The sequence below is a fragment of the Sphaerodactylus townsendi genome, linkage group LG05 (genome assembly GCF_021028975.2).
Source record: "Sphaerodactylus townsendi isolate TG3544 linkage group LG05, MPM_Stown_v2.3, whole genome shotgun sequence".
In the NCBI taxonomy this organism is placed as follows: Eukaryota; Metazoa; Chordata; class Lepidosauria; order Squamata; family Sphaerodactylidae; genus Sphaerodactylus; species Sphaerodactylus townsendi.
In genome coordinates, this window is record NC_059429.1 from 43,050,034 (window position 1) to 43,070,719 (window position 20,686).

Genomic DNA, 20,686 nt, shown 5'->3' on the forward strand with positions numbered 1-20,686 from the left:
GATGTCGGTCATCATTCTTCAAGCACATAGTTCTTCCTGTTTTGCAAGTTTTATATGTATTTTGGAATTTGCCCTTTTAACCAGATGGACAAAAAATATTGCTCAATCTCTTAAAATGTAAAATCACTTTCAACTTTGTAATAAACCTGGACAGAAAAGGTCCTTCTTGTTTTCTTGTTAATTTTCTGTTTATATTGAGGATATCATCCTGAACAATTCTGAAATACAACATTTTTAGTAAACAAATATAATGAAATGGGGGCTGCCAGGATGAGGGAAAGAGGAAATAAGGTCGGAAGTGGAATATAGGGGAAAGTGATGTTCCCCCTCAAGTCCTTGCAGGTTCCTCACCACGCAGCTGAGCTTGGTGGTGTCATCTATTTCTTGGTTGCAGTCCACTAGTGTGGTTAGAAAATGCAAAATGTGGAGTAGATATTGCATTCATTGAGAGACAAATGGGATTGCTGTTCTGAGTTCTGAATTTCATTCTATGTGCTTTCTATGTGCTGTCAAGTTGCTTCCAACTTATGGTAACTTTATGAATTAATGACAGCTAGATTTGAGTTCAGTAATGCTTTCAAAACGAAGAAGATTGTCAGTGTATCATTTAAGGGTCCCAATATGGCGCCAATATGTACCATAGAGCCCGTCAACACCTTTTCTAGTGCCCAACAACTGTTGTTACAAAGTGGATGTGGCCAGGTAGGGCTTTTGGGTTGAATGGCTATTGAAAAACTTCTTTCTGATGCAACTCCACAGATTTTGCGTTGTGTTCTAAGTATTCTGCTTTTGTATATAAAATTTGTCGACTGCATAACAATAAAGACATAAAATGAATTTAAGTTGTAACTTTTGACATAAACAGTTGTTTTAGCTTCTACAGATTTATTTTATCCAAATAAGGAATGTTTAAGAGTCAAATAGTTTTTTTAAAACCTTTTTTTATCTAAACTGGTGTTTTGGTTTGCTAAAATTTTTGAAGTTTTGAATAAATGTGTATTTGTATTTGATGGAATCTGGTCCATGACCATAATTAAAAAATGACTGATTGATTGGCTGTTGGAGGTTTGATTGGCTGTTCAGTTTTTTAAAAATGTTGCTTTGGCAGCAGCTGCCATCACAGTACAACAATCTTCTTCACTGTGTGACTGAACCAAAGCTTTTGAAGGTCAAACCTCCCTTTGTCAGGTATGAATATCTGACCAAGGAAACACTGACTCTTGAAAGCTTATACCCTGAAAATCTTGTTGGTCTCTATGGTGCTGGAATCAAATGAAGCTGTTCTAGCACAGAACAACACATAAGTTCTGTGACTGTCACACAAAAAGGCAATGATCAGTAGTCAGGTTCAGCACCAAAGTCATCACAGGAAGTTCACACTCACAGCTGTCAAATCCAGATGAATAGTGCAATAGATATGAATCTAAAGGTACCGGCCAAATCAGGTTGGAGTAATCAATATGAATACATCCACAGCAAGGTCAGTAGCAAGTAGACATGTTGCTTCCACACAACCTCCCTTTTCCCAGACTCTCTTAAACAGGATGCCACTCAATCGACTGCAGATGCCATGTACATGGTCCTGCTCCTATAAGCTCTCAAGCCTGTTCCTGTAAGCATTCCTCTTCATTATTGAGACTGGGGCAATGAAGTTCTGCCACAGAGTCCAGGCGATGTAAGGGGGCAGCAAACTGAGCTCCCTGTGACTGGCACCAGGGGGCTCAAGAGCTTCTGTGCTGATTCCTCACTGGGGCTCTGTGTCTGATCCCAAGTTTCTGCTCTGGTTTCCAGTTGTGGCTCTGGGTCCAATCCTACAGGGCCCTCCTCCTCCGGTGATGCTACTGCTGCTGGCTGGGGGTGGAACACCATGCCACAATCGATCTGACTCTTTATCCACGGAGTCCTGAGGCTCAGCTGAGACTTTCTGGGCCATGAGGCTGGATTTATGAACGGATGCCCTCTCAAACTTCCTATCATTAACAGTCTTGCAAACTGAGGTCCTTTCCGCACGAGCCAATAACAGCACCCTAGGGACGGCAAAAACACCATCCCTAGGGAGCTGTTCGCATGAAGGACGCAGCTGCATCGCAGCCGTGCCGCCCTCGCTCCCCCCCAGCGGCACAAAGCCGCTGTTTCCCAACCTCGCTCCCCGAGCGAGGTTTTTGGGAAACAGCAGCTTCCAACCGCTGCCGTGCAAACGGCAGCGGCTGGAAGTCACCATTCCCCCCACTTCCCAAATGCCTTACCGTGTCCTCCGGCCTCCGGCGCATCGCACAGGCCAGGGGACACGCCCCCCCGCCCTGCGACTTCCAAGCTGTAGCGCAGGGCAGGGGGGCGTGTCCCCTGGGCTGTGCGATGTGCCACAAGCCAGAGGACATGGTAAGGCATTTGGGGGATGGCGCAGCCTGCCCAGAGGCTGCACCGTCTTCCCCACCGCAACCAGGACCGTTCATGCGAATGGTTCCAGGGGGGTTGGGTCGGCGTCATGTACGCCGACCCAACCCCCAGCGTGGCCGTGCAGAAACGGCCTGAGGGATGCAGTGTCTTTCCCAGTGAATTTTGTCTGCTCATTAGCACCAAGAAAGACCAGAAGAGGATTTGGAAACTTTATTTTGAGTGGATTGGATAGCAGCCATTTATACCAACACAAATATTTAGGATGAAAAGGTTAGTATGACACATAGAGCACATGCATATAGAACCCCACATTGATATAAGGTTGGGAGGAAATGGGAAAGGGAGTAATATGAGATGAAAAGTTTAAATTTAAACAATTTGAAGAAGTGGCCTTTCAGGAAAAGACTAAATAATGATTGACCTGGATGTGCATCACATCTCCACTCAGCTTCAGCCATTCACCAGTCTCTGCTTTCCTCATTCACCTTCAAATCTTCTGGAATTTCCTGAGCTGTGCTTAGCAGCCCTAGTGGATACAAAATGACTGGCCCAAAATCACTGAGTAAACTTCAAGCCTATGAAGATTCCAACTTGGGTCTCAAAGATCCCAGTCTGGTGTTCTGTTCACACTGGGTTTCATTTTAAAGCAATGATGCTCTATAAGCCATTTGGGGTATACCAAGAGGAATAAAAATGTTTTAATAAATAGCCTATAAATAATTACAACATTCTTTCTCCGTTGCAAAATAATAAAGAATACGTTTTTTAATGTGGCATGAATATTTACATTGGCTGTGATATAGTAACTGTAACTAAGAGCTATAAGTCAGTTCCACCTCCCCTCAAAAGTAAACATATTTATATAGGTCTATCTTACAAGTCTGTTGTGAAGAATACCAATGTTCATAGGGGACCTGAAATGTGTTAAATGCTAAATTATTATTTTGATGCTATCTCAGTGAACATTCAAGGATAGTAAAGATTAAGAACATTCTTGGTTTCACCTATTTGTATGTATTTTTAAAGAAAGTGTTACTGCATTTGGTAAGACACACAAATACAAAAGGCATTATGCTGGCTGAAGAGAGAAACTATTATTTGGGCACTTAAAGGTTAATCTATGGCATGCCAAATGTGCATATTACAGCAAGGAGTTGGCAGCTGGAGAAGGAAAAAGGCTTGTGCTCCCTGCCGTTCAAACTTGTCAGTCAATTCATGCCAGTATTCTGGCCGTCTGCCTCTTCCAGCACACCCTCATTACATGTGTCTGTCTGTTCATCCGTTCAGAGACACTCTGAAGAAGTCAGGAATTCTTCCTCCTCTCCGTTCCCCTGTGGAATTAAATCGTAACTCTTTAGAAGCGTCTGTTCCGTAGCCCTCCTCCTCCTCCTCCTCACAGGTCGCCTGCCTGCCTATGTGGGATCGCTTTACAGCTTTCACAACCTGTGTGTGTGACTTTTTTATTTCTAGAATGGAAGAAGCTGAACTGCTGAAAAAAAGATTTCAAGCCATAACAGTAAGTGCTTATCATTATTATATTCTATTTTAGTGTGTGTTTTTAAATCAGCCACTTAGATGCAGCCATATGGGAACAGAGGTATATTGTTTGTTGTTATTTAAAGAAAGAACTATTATTTCCTTAGGCTTTGTCAGTTCCCCACTTAGGTGGCAGGCACAGTATAATTCCTCGTATGAAGTGCTTTCCCAAGCATGTTTGTGATTTGACAGTCTCAGGCAGTGGAGAAAAGACAGCGTCATGTTTTATAGTAGACATCCACAGTGTGGTCTTTAAGTCTCACTAGCTGAATAATATGCTGAATAATATGAATGGTGAAGGACACTAGGTCAAAAAGCCAAGAATGCTGAAAAGGAGCACTTCAACAGCTTTGAAGGGAAAGAAAGCAGGAAATCCTCAGGGAGCACAATAGGTTACTTGGGTACATGTTGACAGTTCACATGAAACTACACGATAAAGTAAAGGGACCAGTAGGTGACATTCAGACAGTTCACATGGCATTTTGCTCGTAAAGAACATAATGAATGCCAAGCACTTAGAGGGAATGGCTGTACTTTTGTTCAGCAGGAGGAGCGTATATGTTAGGGAGGAGGGAAGCCTGAGTAGTAACAAAGAGCTTCCAGCTCTTCACTGGCCTGAGGTAACCCACAAGCAGGAGTGCTGTCAACTCATTGCAAGGTTTGGCTTTGCTCAAGCCAGAAGACAACAGCTTGCCATTTTTTTAAAAAAAATCAACACACCTGTTGATATAATGGTGTAGTGATAATTATTAACCAAGAGAACCAACTAGGCTTGACATAACTGTTCAAATAAACAGATCTTTCTAATGAATGTATTCCTTAGGACTTTCAGTTATACCTCAGGCACATGCTGCCACAGGACAAAAACTCCACAAATGTAAGGCGTTTCCAATCCTGTCCATCACACCAAGCCTGTCCCCAAGTTTAGCCATTTTTTGGAAATGCTGAATGGACACATCACAACCAGTCCAGATTCCATAGCTAGGCTGGAAAATATAGATTGTCACCAAGTCTCAAAACAGGAAAGCTTCAGCTAAAAAGAGTGGAGACTTTTTCTGTCTTCCTTGTCAGACTGCTGTCGTGCCTCAATTGGTTCGCATCAGTATGGCCAGGGAGACTACTCAGTTTTGTAGTGTTATTTGCAAAGCTGCCACATTCCCACAAACATTGACCCATAAGTAATAAAGGGCTATTGTAACCATAGCAAGGAGAGGAAGTAATTGGACAGAAAAAAATCAAGTACCTCAGTAAACTTTGTAAATACGTTTAAAGAGAATATTGTTCATGTGTCTTGGGGCTATGTGTTACTGGGGATGAGAAGGCTGCTTGTTGAGTTTGACAGACTATTATCAAATTTTGTTCTTACATTTATTCCTAAACACTGTGTTTTGAGAGGTTCGGTTTGGAACTGTTAATTTACAAGTGCTCATTCAGAGAGATTTTTTTCTTGAATGGAGTTTTTTTTTTCTTGAATGGAGATAAGAAATATGATGCTCATATAAAATATTTTCTTCATATCAGAACTTACCTATACTGAAGTTCCCTAAGGAGGCAAAGCCTTTTTCCACAGGAAATTAGGCCTGTGTTCCTAAATTTGAGTATCTTCTTACTATATGCCATTAAAGGTTAAATTGAATTGAGTATCTTCTTACAAGACATGAGCATCTTAGCTCTGAACAAATCAAAATAAATTGCTAAGAAATGCAGTGTGCAGTTGACAAATTGAACAGGGTTGTGATGACAGAGCCTTCTGCTTTAGTGGAAATGACAGCTGGGTAATCATTGTTTTATTCTTACAAAACTGGTTTTTTTTCTTCTCGCAAGGTTAAAAATCCTACTTGTTAGTTATTATTAAAAGCAAAGTCTTTTAATATATTATTTTTGGTTCCTGGATAACTTTTTTTTAAGCACTGTTTTTTTGTTGCTGATGTTGTTGTTTTCCTTCCCACATTTCCTTGGGTCGATGCCACATTCCCAGAGTTTTGCCAGTAAGAAAAGTAATTTGTGAGTTGTTGTTTTATACCTCATAAGCACATTAGTTTTATGAAACTGTCTTCAAATAATTGTCTCCAGGATTGCAGGGTTGCCGGATCCTATAGGGAACTGCATAGGCTGATACTTCAAAATTTAGATGTTGCAATGTTGTGGCTGAAATGACATCCAAGACTGGCTTCAGCGACCATAAAGTACTATTATGAATCTCACAAAGCACCACTTACTTGAATGATGTGAAGGCCATTCCAACAACTTTCCAGCTGCATGAAAGGAGTGTAGCACTAACTCTGGTATTCCAACATCTTTTAAAAAAAACCCTCCATCACTCAAATCTTGATGAATTGCTATTTAATTCATTCTGGTATGAACCCTCAACAATGCAATGATGGGCCTTTCCCCACTTACCGTAAGCCCCGCGCTACTTGAGGAGAGTAGTGCGGGGTTCCTCCTCCCTCCCCACGTCAGGGGCGGCCACAGCGCAGCCGCCCCGACGCTGCCGCTGTCACGCCCCCTTAGCGCACGGCATCCCAGGCACTCTTCCGAACGGCGCCTTTTGATCTATCTCCCGCATTGAGCTGTCGCGGGGATTACCTAAGTATCGCTTAGGATGCCGCTACTGAGAGCAGCGCGCGGCATAGGGGGGATGGAAGGGAGTGGGGAAAGGCCCTTACATTTCATGAAAATACTTCACATCATTCTAGCTGTGCCTGTTGTTTCCTGTGATTATTCAAGGAAGAGAAGGCTCCAGAAAAGTGGTGAAAATATTTGTATAAACTCCCAGTCAGGCAGCCACACTGCCCAGCATTAACCCCCCTCACAAGAAAAAAATTTCCCCAATCCCTGTACCTTCTGGGGAGCCACGATAGTAACTCCTTCCCTAAGGTTCTTCTCAATCTATGTAAAGCTACTTGGCACCTCTAATTAGCTGCTGCAGTGGTTCCATTTGTTTCTGAAATTATTCTTTAATGTTGCTGCCTGTGGAACTGCCATATAATTAATGGGATTTCCCTGCATCCTGCTATTGCTGACAGCCTATAAAGGTAACGCAAAGGGAACTCCCTAGTTTGCATTAACTTCCTTTATTTTCAGTGGTGGCAGCACATAGCTATGTTAAAGCCCATTGGCTATGATACCGTCATAAATAGTAGCAACAGGAGGGAATTTTATTAAAAAAGAAGCAAAGTGGGTCATGGCACCTACCAATTGGGACTGCAAACTTAGACACATAGGAGTGAAAGGGGTAAAAACTGGGTATGAGAGACTGGAAAACATTTGTTTTCCTTTCTCAGAAGAGCTGTTCTTTCCAATAAAGTTGTTCACTGTCAAACCTTTGGTTCAGCCCTGTTTAAAATACAAACTCATTTGATTTTCTAAAGTGATGACTGAATTATTTGAAGGCTATTTATTCAATGACATCAGGAAGAAAGAGGTGCCATTCAGAGTTTGGGCAGCAGGATGTTCCTAAAATCAGGATTAAGTGAACCGCTACAAACTGCCATGATGGGATACCTTGCAAACAACCTTTAAAAATAGAAGTCTCTGAGGAACAACACCAGATAACATTCTTCTCACAAAGATGTCAGCTGTTGGGTTTACTGAGTTAGGGGACATGAGAGACTCTGGAACAGGTATACCTAAGACAGGGAAACATGCAGGCTGACACATTATTTTTGTCCCCTGTGTAGCTTAAATTTGACTTTTGAGCTGCATGTTAGAAATGCTTGTGTATTCGAAGAGCCCTTTCTAAAATGACAATTCTTCAACTAACAGGAATTAAAAAAAAACAACTCCTCTGTCCACTTGCTAAATCTTCTAATGAAATTGTCTCCTACAGACTTAACCTCATTAACTTGCTCTTTATGGTTTCACAGTATGAGTCCTGTGTGTGTGCTGTCAAGTCGCAGCTGACTTATGATGACCCCTGGTAGGGTATTCAATACAAGAGACTATTCAGAGGTGATTTGCCATTACCTGCCTCTGTATCATGACCTTGGTATTCCTTGGAAGTTGCCCATCCAAACACTAGTTAGGCCAGATCCCGCTTAGTTTCTGAGATCTGAGGAGATCAAGCCTAGCCTGGGGCTATCCAAGTCAGGGCAGTGTGAGGTTATCAATCACATGAAGGAAACTGAAATGTCTTTTAGAACTTCAGGGATAGCTGCTTTTTTAAAATCACACCAAATAAATGTGTTCCTGTGGTGGCGGCAGCAGGCACAATGGGAATGGTCAGGAACATCACCAACACACAAACCTGTTCCCACTCTGTTCCATGCTATCACCAACCCCACCTCCCTCTCCTCCTCTTTCCACATAAAGGTACAGATGTGATGGTGATATCAATAGTTCCTTGTGGCCCAGCCTCCCCCCACACCACAACTTTACTGAGGTGCATTGTAGCATTGCAGCAAAGCAAAGCTAGGCAAGGTGAGGAAAAGCCCTTTAAAAGGCCAGAAATTGAGGGAATGATTGAAAGTGTACCTTAGTTCTACCCCTCCCTATGTCGGCTACAGGTGAAGCATCCTAATGGATGCTGTACCTGCAGCCCCTCTACGGTTTTCCTTTTAAACTGGTGAAAATTATATTTACATTTGCTCTGAATTAAAGGGGTTAAAAATAGTAGCCTGAAGAGTCATGCCAAGATGCTTTCATTTATTGTATGAGATTTCTACTGACTGGAGGAGGGGAATATCTGTGTGAAAGTTGGTTGTGTATGTATAAACTGCTGTCAGGTGGCAACCCCAGCAAGGGTCTTTCAAAATGGCACTTTCATTTTACAGACACCCATCTGCCCCCTCTCTTCAGCCAAAGTGGATGGGGAGTCACTTCTTTCCACTCCTGATGAGTGCTCAGACTTTGCATTGCCTAACACTTAAGGCACCCAAGGGAAAGGCCACCATCATCAAGAAACATTCCCATTTATTTATTTGCACCATAGGCTTCGTTTCCACCAAGAACCCTTTTGGCCAAGCTGTTGGGCAGAATCATTCACAAATTCCACACTTGTAGCAGTTCTGTACCATCTCCAGTGAAAGCAATAGCTCTGTTTCCAGCATAAATATGCCCATACTTCTGCTTTGGGTCATTTTGTCTGCTCTGGGACAGGTATGTTGCTTTTTGCAGCAGCTGATCACAGGCAAAGTCAAGCAGCTCTGTCTAACACACATGGCTATTCAAAAAGCTTGTAATTCCTTACACCTCTTTTCATCCAGCAAAGGGCTTAATTATGTTCTGAGTCACAGAGAGAATGCAACAAATAGCTTTATTTTAGTTAGCCTGTCCACAGGTACATAGTAACTTGACTATTTTTATACGTTTGGCCATTTCTTTATGCTTTCTATTTCCGTAACAGCAGAAAATTGGAGAGTAAGTTGTTTTTTTCCCCATGAGTATATACTTTCAAGAGAACTCTCTTCCCCTCCCATGATGCAAAGAGCTGTTAGGCAGTAGATCTGAAGTGTGTGATTCATACCTTTCTGAAATGTTATTGGCACACACTTTTGTTCCCTCTCTGGTCTGTGAAATGATTTCACTGCACGCTTACAGACAGAGCACGTGACCCCCTGGTCTTTATTTCTGCCCTTGTTGCCTGCTCCCTGGGCCCTCTGACTCACTGGCCACAGGCAGAAGCTGAAATTTGGCACTCCCCCACATAACCCACATTGTACCAGATGCCAATTTATAGCTACTACTTACAGCAGGGGAGGGGGACAAATGGTTTGCCATGAGCAGAGAATGGAAAGAAAAACAGATGCAGTTGCCTCTAGGGGAAAATACCTATCAAAAGGAGGGCAATTAGGTTTGCTAGCCCTTAAATGAGACAAGATTATAGTGAAATAAACAGAGTGATTCCAGCAACTGAGAGTGTTGCTTAAACTTTAATAGGAAACTAGAGGTCTCATAGCCAAAGTTTTCTCTAGCTATTTTCAAGCACTGTGTAAACTTCAGCCTTGCTCAACTCTGTAGCTCCTGGGCACAGGGACATCTTTCTCTTTTTCCTCCTTTACCTCTTCAGTTTCTCCTTTTGGCCTTGTATGCATCCCCTCAGGGCCACTATTTCAAAACCAACTTTCCTTTCCTGGTCTTCTTCCTTTTGGGGAGAGTTAGCCAGTGTGTGAAAGTGACTCTCAGAATCAAAACAGCTCAGGCCTGCAACCCCCAGGGTCAGAGTGGTCAAATCCCCACTGACAATAAGAAGCATGATAATCACAGCAAAAACCGCAGTTCAAGGATGGCCTCCCCACCTTATATGTCTCAAAAGCATCTTCATCTTGGTTTTGCTGCGCGCTCCACCCATAACCACGTGCTATTCTTGTACCCGCTAGCAAGTGGATCTTTCCAAAAAAAACATGCCCCGAAGCCATATCCGAGGGGAGGTTCAGGTTTTCAAACTGCATTTGTTTTTCCTGCCACAGTGTCGCGTGAACTCCCATCCAATCACAGCCCTGTGAGTGGGCGGGACACCGTGCATGCAGCCTTTTTTTTCTTGTGTGAGCAGAAGCGATGTGGAGACATGGAGACGTGGTGGTGAGGACTAGAACAGTGCCTGAAATTGTGCATCTGTGTCAAAGTGCTTATGTAAGACGTAGCATTGCAGGAAAAAGAGTTTTTCAAAAATATTCCTGGCACAATGACACAGGGCAGCCAATTAGAGGGAGAGGGAGTGGGCGAAAGATATCCTGACGTGGCATCCCTGGAACAAAATCTCTGTCCCAAATCGACAGTACAGCCAATGAGAACTGCCATAGCGCAGCACGACAGTCAATCATAACATCGCTGCACAGCAGAAAGTGTGTTAAGGGAGGATAGCGTTGTTTGAATGCGTGAGAGACACGCATGTCAACGCTGGGTGCACGCTGCTGAGGGGAGGGAGAAACAATGATGAAACCAGAATGAAAAAGTTCTGATTCTTTTGGATCCATATTTAATTTTCAGTGTGGATTCGGCCAGTATCTCAGCTTGTGGCAATCAGAGGTGAATATCAATCCCCTCTGTAACTGTCAGGCAACTGAGTAATCAGTGTTTACTCACAATTCCTTAGCATATTATTGTATAGAATCCTAATGCAGAAGAAATTATAAAGGCTTTTGTTCAATGTGATTACTTTAAAGCCAGTCACATAGGGTAGCCAGGCACAAGTCTAAACCCCCGGAGACTTGGAGGGGAGGGCATGTGGAAAACAATTTTATTATAGAAATTGGTGAGATCCTAGAGCAGGAATCCCCAAATGTTTTGAGCCTGCAGCTCAAATTTGACACAGGGTGGTGGACACAACTTCAGAATAGCTGCCTCTGGAGGCAGCACTAACCTCAAAATGTCAGAGTCAAGTTAAGCAAAAATCTAGTAGTAACTCTTCAACATTTTAGGCAGAACAATGGTCCTCAGTCAATTAAAATGAATTTTTATTTAACTAATGAGAACATTTTTATACTGCTTCTCTAGGAAACCTGTCCAAGGCAACTTACAAAATAAGCATAAATGTGGATGAGTTTGTGTTACTTCTTGTTTCTTTTGGTTCAACTATATGGTCTCTAGCTGACCAAAAGCAATCTTCATAAACTAGAGCCACATGCTGAGCAGTGGTGTGTTTTTATCTACAGCATGAGGTGACAGAGCATGTTTCATGTAACCCTTGCAAGTTTACAGATTGTCCCATATTTCATCACAGAGACAGTATTTGCTCTAAGAGCTTAACTTTACAGCTTATACAAAAAGCCAAACGGCAAACTCCTAATGGTTTTAAGGGTGTTGGGGTGATATCTATGACCACTCTAAGTCCATTTCAAAAAGTACTACCAGTATGTTGATAGATTTTTTGAAAATCATTTTTGTAATTTTCAGGACAAGAGAAAACTACAAGAAGAAATTACTAAGAAACGCCTTAAAGTAGAAGAAGAAAAACTAAAACATCAGCACTTGAAGGTAAAACATATTCACAGTGTCAAAGCACATTCACCTGAATTTAGGAGCATCATTCCTGATTCATGGTGTGAAGCAAACTGAAATGAGTTTGTGATATCTGAAGGGAGCCAAAATGTCCTTTCTTAGATTTGTGGGTTTAGAGCTCTCCTCTTCTGAGCAACAATTAACTTTATTAATAAATCCTGAGTTACTTCAAAGATTACTTCATGCTGTTCTGTTATTTTGGTTTGTTGTTTTGATTACATTTTTATGAAAAGCCATATTTACTTCAGCACAGGCACTTTATTTATTTGTTTGTTTTTTGTTCAATTTATGAGGCTCCCTTCCCTCTTTGTACACCATAGCAATAAAATTCAACAAAACATCCACCAGCTCCTGCTGAAATCATCAGGCAGTCACTTATTTTGTCTGGGAAATCTTCAGTCATTAAGTTAATGGGCTGAAGTGAAAAGGTGTTCTAACCCTGCTCTCTACACATGGGAGAAATGTCTACAGCTTCTGCACTGGTGTCCAACTTTGATAGGAAAAAATAATTATTGATGAGTCACAAGACTAGCCTCACATAAATAGGACAAGAAAAATGGTTCCTTGTATTCTCAAGCTTTGTTTTACGACTGACATTCCAGATATTAATGATGATGAAAAATAAAAGCCTGCAATACTCATTTGTTGGAAACAGTCAAAGTCATTATGTTATCATAAAAATCTCAACACTAATTGTGCCTTGTCCCAAGAGTGGTTGACAACATTGAGTTGCCAAGGTCAGTTACAAAGTGCAAAGGCTGCAAAAATCACCAAGGTGATCTACAGATTTTCCAGCATCTTTAACAAGGAGGAACAGTCAGTCACTAAAGGGCTGATGCAGGTAACAAACACATGCAAGACTGGGTCTACCTGAGTGCTTTGAAGATTGAATTGCTAAGCCCCAATAATGTGTTTGCATTGATATCAGGCACCCAACCTAGACAAAAGGATTTGCACGTGAAAGGCCCACAGTTCTATCTTGTTTCAAAGTAGCAGCAAGTGGTGTTTCATATCACAACTGGAACAAAGGATTGACTGTTCCTCATCAAAGGTCCAGTGTGAGATTTAATGCATCTGTGGTATGCTAGGTTCTTTTTTATTTTATTTTTTCATCCTACTTAGCTTGTCCCGTTGATTAGCCTCCTCCTGAATCCTTGAGATGATTATTTAACAGGTACTGCCTGGAAGTAGTAAGGGCACGGCAGAATGCAGAAGGAGTGCAGGAAAATGGACTGCAGTACTGGTGTGAATCATTCTGCCGTAAAGCAAACTGCTGAGCAAGGTGGAAGAAACAAACAACAAACAAATTGCTTGTTGTCAGTGTGCAGACTTCATATTTAATTTCCTTTTCCACTGTTTTCTCACACTAAGGCTAAAATCCTAAACATATTTATTGTGCAGTAGGTCCTGTTGCACTATTTGAATCAATCTGGATTTTATATAAACATTTTATGAAATTTTACCACTTGCTTTCTCTTAGAAGTAACTACTATGACCCCTTCCACACATGCAGAATAATGCACTTTCAGTCCGCTTTCACAATTGTTTGCAAGTGGATTTTGCTATTCCACACAGTAAAATCCAGCTACAGAGTGCATTGAAAGTGGATTGAAAGTGCATTATTCTTCATGTGCGGAAGAGGCCTATATTAATTTTAACACAGAAACTAGTGAGACATCTCATTAGTACTAATGTTTTTAATTGTTCGAAGCACACTAACCTATGTAGCCAGAATTAATGCACTGACGGTTTTTAACATACCCCACCCTTCAAAGTCCTTTTATGTTTCTATCCATGATTTCTATCCAGTCCAACAGGGAATATTATTAATATTATTGCTGCTGGTTATTATTATCCAAATTATTATTATACAGGGGATTTAGGAAAATGAAATTATTATACAGGGGATTTAGGAAAATGAAATAAAAGAAGCAGGCAGTAACATAAGAGAGGTTTAATTAAAAGTTCATGACTCTCTTATAGGAACCAGAGTTCTAGTGAATAAAGGTCAAATTTACTCTTGCTTATACACTGGAAAGCTGAATGTCCTACCGACATTAATGCATATCTCACAGTTGGGTTCCTATATACTGCTTTGAAGATTAATCTCCAAGCACATGAAAATATGCTCAGTTTTGCAGACTAATTCCCATTGCATCCGTAATGAATGTGGTATTGATTTAACAGTTACAAGATACAACACAGCCTGCTTCAGTAGAAAAATCATAGGCCGCTTCCGCACGGCCCATTTATGACGGCCTGGGGGCGCCAAAAAAGGCGCCCCCAGGCCGCTGTTCGCACAGGCGCCGCTGCTGCAACGCAGCAGCGGCGACCTGACTCTTCTTCCCTCCCCCCAGGGCGGCGTCAAGCCGCCCTAAACAACAACCCTTTAAAGGGTTGTTGTTGGGGAGGGAGCGTCTTCCCTGCGGCGCGGTGCGAACCGCGCCGCCGGCAAGACGCTGTCTCCCATCACCGCCCCACTCACGGTGTCCTCCTCGTCGCCTGCGGGGCGTCGCAGCCCCGCCCACACTGCTTTTGCAGCAGAGGAGCATCGGGGCAGCACAACATTCATACCCAACTGCCAGCGTTTGTGCCCTTCTCAATGGTGTAGGTGCCACTTATACCATCTGGATTGGCAATGACACCAGCAGTGAAGTCACATTGGCTCCTCAGCCCTTCCTCCTCCTCCCCCAACGAATTCTGCACTTTAAAAACTCTATTGGAAAATTATTTTCAAAGCTACACAGGTTTACCCAGAAATTAAGCCCTTTTTATTTTTCCAGTGAGGGGATGGAGGAATCTGGGATTGTGATTGCTGTGTGACTGCATAATACATTTATTCAGCACTGTCAGACCAGCTCAGAGGTGCTTGGGGAGCATGTGCTTTCGTTGCCTAGCAAATGTTATGTGCCTGCTAAAAATAAGTGGGAACTTTACCAGAGTTGAAGCTGTGGCAAGAATGGACAACAGTGTCTCTCCTCCATCCCACTCACCTCCACCCCTGGAAATCTGAAAAAAAGGCTGCAGAGGGAGAAACAAAGATGATGAGATGGGATTATAGGGGATGTGCATAGGAGGAAGTGAAAAATAAGGTCTCAGACCAAGAGTCTGCCTATCTAGGATTAATCCTCTTCTGTGTTTCACTTTAAACTTTATTCTACGCACTTCCCTCTGCTAACAATTATACAGAAATGAGAGAGAGATACAAATGGGCACGCTTTCCCTATTTCACTAATCCCATTTCTAAAACTAAACCTCCTGTGTCATTTGAGCAGGAGCCAGTCTCCATATTCTAATATGTAAGAAATGTCAAAGGCACCCAGCCCTTAACATAAAATACAGACAGGGATGGGCAGTACTTCTATGACTAAGCAGTAGGGTGGCCACAGGATTGTTTGGATGTGTGGGATCCAGTTCAGCTTCCCTTTCTGCTCATCTTTCAGACACAACTTCTCTTGCCCATCTCAGGAGTAAATTGGGGAGGATGAGGTGGACAGACAAATTGGCAGAGATGTATTACATTGTTATAAAGGCTATTAAAGCAGGAAAACATTTCAGTGCTAAAGGTTCAGAAGAATTTGGCACAAGAAGGCCCTCTTTAATTTAGTCTCCTATAATTTTAACCTTCTCCCATAACATCTTTAACATTAACTCTTTCCAGGGTCAAGAAGGTTTAAATGTCAGCCAGTATTCCTATTCTGTCGTGATTGTTTCTGTTGAAAGAATAGAAGAGGAGTTGGAAACATTTTGTATGCTAAAAACGAAAAGTGGTTTCCTTAGTAATAATTAAATGACTATAATATAGCCTCCCCAGCATGCTCCTTGGAAGGCTATGTTATAAGCATAGGATACTATAATGGTTTCATAGATACTATAATATGCATCATTTTCAGCATAGTTTTTGTTCTTATGCAGCTTATATATCAGGGGCTTGCTGTGGGAATTATGTCATAGCAAACATCCTAGAATTTCACAAAAACTCTATGGTTCCCCCATTTCCTTCCACTGCTGCCTGAAGTACCAGTGGCCAATGAAACAGCTGCCAGCCTCCAGGTGGGGGCTTGGAGTTTTCCCGGAATTGTCCTTGGATCCTTGACCACACTGAGATTCACCTCTCAGCTTTCCTTTGCCTGGGTAGGTGAGCTTTGAGCCAGGTTCCATCCATAGGTGGGACCTGCCCATTGGCAGATTTGTACTTTCCAAGACTTGCAAGCCTTAGGGAGAAAAATCCAGGAGATCATAAAGCTAGGCAAATCACATGATGGTTGGTTTATGTCAGGATAGCATTACCTTGGAGGGTGGGTCTAGTTTCTTATATCTAAAATGGGAATTTTCATAGCAGTGATGTGGGGGCAAACTGTGTACGGGGTACAAATAATAAGGAATCCTATATTAATCAGGATTATGAATATGTAGGAGCACTTGTAGTACCTTTTATATAATACTTCTACTTTGATTCAACTTGTGATCTTTTACTACCTGTTCTTCCATACTTATAATGTGTTCATGTTTAAAAAGAGAAGTATTATTCTTCACTCTGAGGAGATTGTTCCTGATAAAACAGCACGAGAACCTGCTTTACATCCTATATCTTTTACTCAGTAGATGTTCCTTCTATTTTATATAAATCAGCATGCATAAATGTCAACTTTCAAGCAAGATTTACTTCAGATGATGGAATGCCTGGCTATCACAAAAATATTGTGGGAATTTTTTCTTCTGGCTAGTTCATAGGCCTTTGTGCATCCCAAGCATGCAATTGGAGCCTGATGACAGACAGTCATGCTACTGCTTCAGTACCGGAAATGTGGTACAGCCTGAACCACAGGAGACAAATGTTGCATTCCATTAATCAAACCATTCTGAAAGTCTTATCACATCACATTATATGCTGGTAGCACTCTTTGTGAGCAATATATCACAAGCTATTAAGCCAGCCCTGGAAGTACATCTGCCAGCAAGTATCTAGAGCACACAGCGTTTACATTTTTTACATAGTCAGCATGCAGGGCCCCAATTTGGACTGAGATGTGATTTGAGAGAATGTGGTTTAAGCCATTTTCCCTATTTAAAGTGATCCACTCAAATTTAAGGAACCTGCTATTTTAAAAAAATGGCCTGGAATCTGCATATACAGAAAAACCCCAGCATCTGATGTGGATTGCCCATAATGGGCACTTTCTTTGCAGAATAATGCACTTTCAGTCCACTTTCACAATTGTTTGCAATTGGATTTTGCTACTTCACACAGTAAAATCCAGCTGCAAAGTGCATTGAAAGTGCATTATTCTACATGTGCGAAAGTGCCCAATGTTACCTAACTGTAGCTTGTGGAGCATGGCTCCATGTTCTTGCTGATTACGCACGTTTGGTCTCCTTCACATTCAGTATACATTCCTTTCAGATTAGATTCTCAGTTATGCACACGTTTCTTACTCTTCAGAACTCACCACACTCTCAGATCAGACTTTTGCTACAGTTTTTGAGACTGGTTAACGTGCAGATTTTCAGGGGAAAGCAAGGGGAAGCAACATGTGTTTCATTTGCTTCAGGTTTCCTCGCTCCTCCCAGCTTCCCCTGACCATACAACAGATGTTCTTCCCAATCCAGCAGAACAAGGAAGAGGGAGGCAGGCCAAATGGTGGATGAGCTTGACTATGAACACTTCACAGTGGGAGAATCCTGTTCAAACCAAAAACCACAGGGAAAACCCACTGCAACGCACACAACTGCAGATAACCCCCTGCATACATAAAAGCCCACTAACTTCAATACAAAAGAAAGGACCATAGTGGTCCTTCAAATACCTTCTTCCTCTGTTTAGGGCTCTTTAAGATTAACATCAGCACTTTGAATTAGGCCCATAAATAAATTGGTAACCAAAGTATTCGGGTCCAAACTGGTTTTAGGGCTGCCATTGAGGACTTTTGTTAGAAACTGGATTACTTATTGCATTCTCCCAGTTCAGTGAGCATTTCCTACAGCTTCCCCATGACTTGCTAGAATATGGTCCCATGATAAACTAGTACCTTTTTAACACATGAAAAGCAAAAGTGCAGAAGAAGCAGAACCTGAGAAATATTGTGACAAATGTTATTAATATATTGTGGCAGGTCAGATATTTTTGCTTGTAACTGCAAGAGGGGGAGAAAACTTCTCACATCCCACTCATTGTGGGAGATGTTCTACCAAAAAAAAAAAAATCTGATCCCTTTGCTACAGCATTCATTCTACTGAATTTTCCACAAAAGATTTTGTCCAGAGGTAACTTATGAGTAAAGAAACAGTCTACACAGGATACAGATTCCTTTAAAATTGTTCACATATCCATTTCCCAGAGAAACATCCAATGGCTATTAGGCTTAGCACCTAACTTTATTGAGAGCAACAAGGGCAGCTATAAGATAATTGAATGAGCAGGGGGAAAAGATTTACAAGCAGAGAGAGGAATAAAGTTGCTAGATGTCCAGTATTGACAGTCCAGAATTCATGCTTCCTGGTCACTGAACCATTGCGAATAACCAAATATATAAATGTTTGGTATTCTCCAATCAAGAATCCCATGAAGCAGACAGTTCCAAAGGAACAGAGTTGGGAGGAAGATCAAAAGTTACAGCAGAAAGCAAGATTGAAACTAAAGGAGCAAAAAAGAAAAGAAAATCAAACTTGGGGATGAAAGGCTGGGGATGAAAGGCAAACTGTAGCTGGTTCTAACAAGGGTGTAGGGGGGAGAAATGCCACCCAGGGCAAAAAGGCTCCTGCCCCCCCCCCATTGGGCCCCGCCCGCGCCCCTTTCCCATGCCTCCCCCCATTAGAGCAACCTGGTGGGGCAGCCGGTTGAACTAAGGTAAGTTCACCTCCCATGGCCCCCCACCCCTGCTCTCCACTCCCACTCCCCCCCCCACTTACCTTAGTTCAGCCAGCTGCAAAGAGCAGCCTGACTGGTCAACCGCCCAGCCCCACCAAGCTGCTCCGGGCCACACAGCCTGGATGGTGGGGTGGGGCAGGGCGGGGGAGCCCAGCAGCGGCTTCTGCTGGGCCTGGCAAGCCGGGGGAGGGGGTGGGTTCGCTTTTTAGGTTCCTCCCCCTTACAACAATAAGAACATATTAGTCCCCAAGTAATTTATAAAGCCCTTCCCAAGCAATGTAGTAGTGGTGACAGTGTTCATTTCCTTTTTGTCTTGGTATTTCCCTGTTGTGCAAATATCCCTGTGTGGGGTAAAACCACAACAGACAAATACTAAAATGGACTATTTTACAAATCAAAAGATATGGAAGAAAGAAATGCTTCAATATTTAAATTAAACACTGTAAATGTTAGTAATTGTTAACTAGATATTTTCTACATTTCCACTATCCTAAAAAACGGAATCCCAAGACAGATTTTCCAGTTCCTTGGCCCTGTTTACTCAAAGGACACAATCCTATGAAATTCTGAGGTGAATTACCCAGAATCTCCCAGTCACTGCATAATAGAAAAGTGCCATGATAGAGTAGAAATAGAATAGTGCCATGGCAGCACTATTGGCTATGCTACAATGTCCACGTGAGCTACAGGGTGATGAATGTTCTAGGGCCGTGGTGGCGAACCTTTGGCACTCCAGATGTTCTGGACTACAATTCCCATCAGCCCCTTCCAGCATGGCCAATTGGCCGTGCTGGAAGGGGCTGATGGGAATTGTAGTCCAGAACATCTGGAGTGCCAAAGGTTCGCCACCACTGTTCTAGGGTTATCTTACGGTATAGTCTGTCCCCTTTATCAGATGTCTGAATCCCTGTTGGTGATACCAAAATGTGGAAAATTGCCACATGGACATGCTGTTAATATGATGTCTACACTGTCAAGCTACTAGAAGTGGAAGTAAAAAAGAAGAGGTCTCCCAAATTTATTCATATGCCATTAAGGCAGAAATGCTGTTTGTTAAGATGAACAAGTTCTGACACTGCTCTTTTAGACTTGCAGAAAACATACTCAATCTTCAAAACGATGAAGAGCCTGCAAGGTTGTAGACTAGAGTATAGCCAGTACAGGTCTAATATATGGACTTATGCCAGATGTATGGCAGATAAATCAAATTTCTAATGGAAATTTTTTGAAATATTTATACATAGAAAAAAGCCTTGCGTGAGAAATGGCTCTGGGATGGATTAAATACTCTCACTGCAAAAGAACAAGAGGAAATGCAAAACCAGAATCGAGAGGATCAGAAACGGATGAATGAGCTGGAACAAAATATCCTCAGGTACTGCTCAAATTCTTGATTTTACCCTTCTACCATTAAAAGCTTTGTGCGTAGATCAAAATTTCTATTCTGAACAGGGAGATTAGTGCCTCTAAGCTAGCTGTTTGTATTCTGCCAGTCGAATAATTACAGGTCAGTTTTGAATGTCGTCTAGCTGACTGGGATTTCATCATGCTTTCTAAATCCAAATGGCAGAAAGTGAAGCATTTGACATTTAAAATGTCAACACTTGGAATGGTCAGATATTGACTTTTTAAAAACTTCTGCCATTTGGGTGACAGTGATAACGTCAAGGAAGCAACATTTCCTGAAATGTTGCAGTATACTACAGATGTCCTGTATGACTATTTATGAAGACCACTATTTCAAATAGATTTTACACTAGCAAAGTATGTAAATTTTGAAAGTTGGACTCTAAGCTTCCTTCAACTAATGTAAGAGGCATTTCAGCTTGTGTATGGTTTCTGCTAAGCCCTTTGTACACCACATGGTTCCCAAAAATCCAGGAGTCGCACCTCAAACTTCAGTGGGACAGGTGTGGTAGGAAATTTCCACTACACAAATGCAGTTGT

General features: G+C 42.0%; 1 protein-coding gene across 1 annotated transcript in view; it reads left to right on the plus strand.

Moving 5' to 3' along the window:
- The first annotated feature begins 3,610 nt into the window (after positions 1-3,610).
- Positions 3,611-20,686, plus strand: part of PALMD (palmdelphin) — a 39,524-nt gene continuing 22,448 nt past the window's right edge. The window contains exons 1-3 of the mRNA XM_048499057.1: positions 3,611-3,913; positions 11,767-11,847; positions 19,984-20,114. Of these exons, the coding sequence (XP_048355014.1) occupies positions 3,812-3,913; positions 11,767-11,847; positions 19,984-20,114 (314 nt within the window). The 5' untranslated portion in view covers positions 3,611-3,811. The remainder of the gene's footprint in view (positions 3,914-11,766; positions 11,848-19,983; positions 20,115-20,686) is intronic.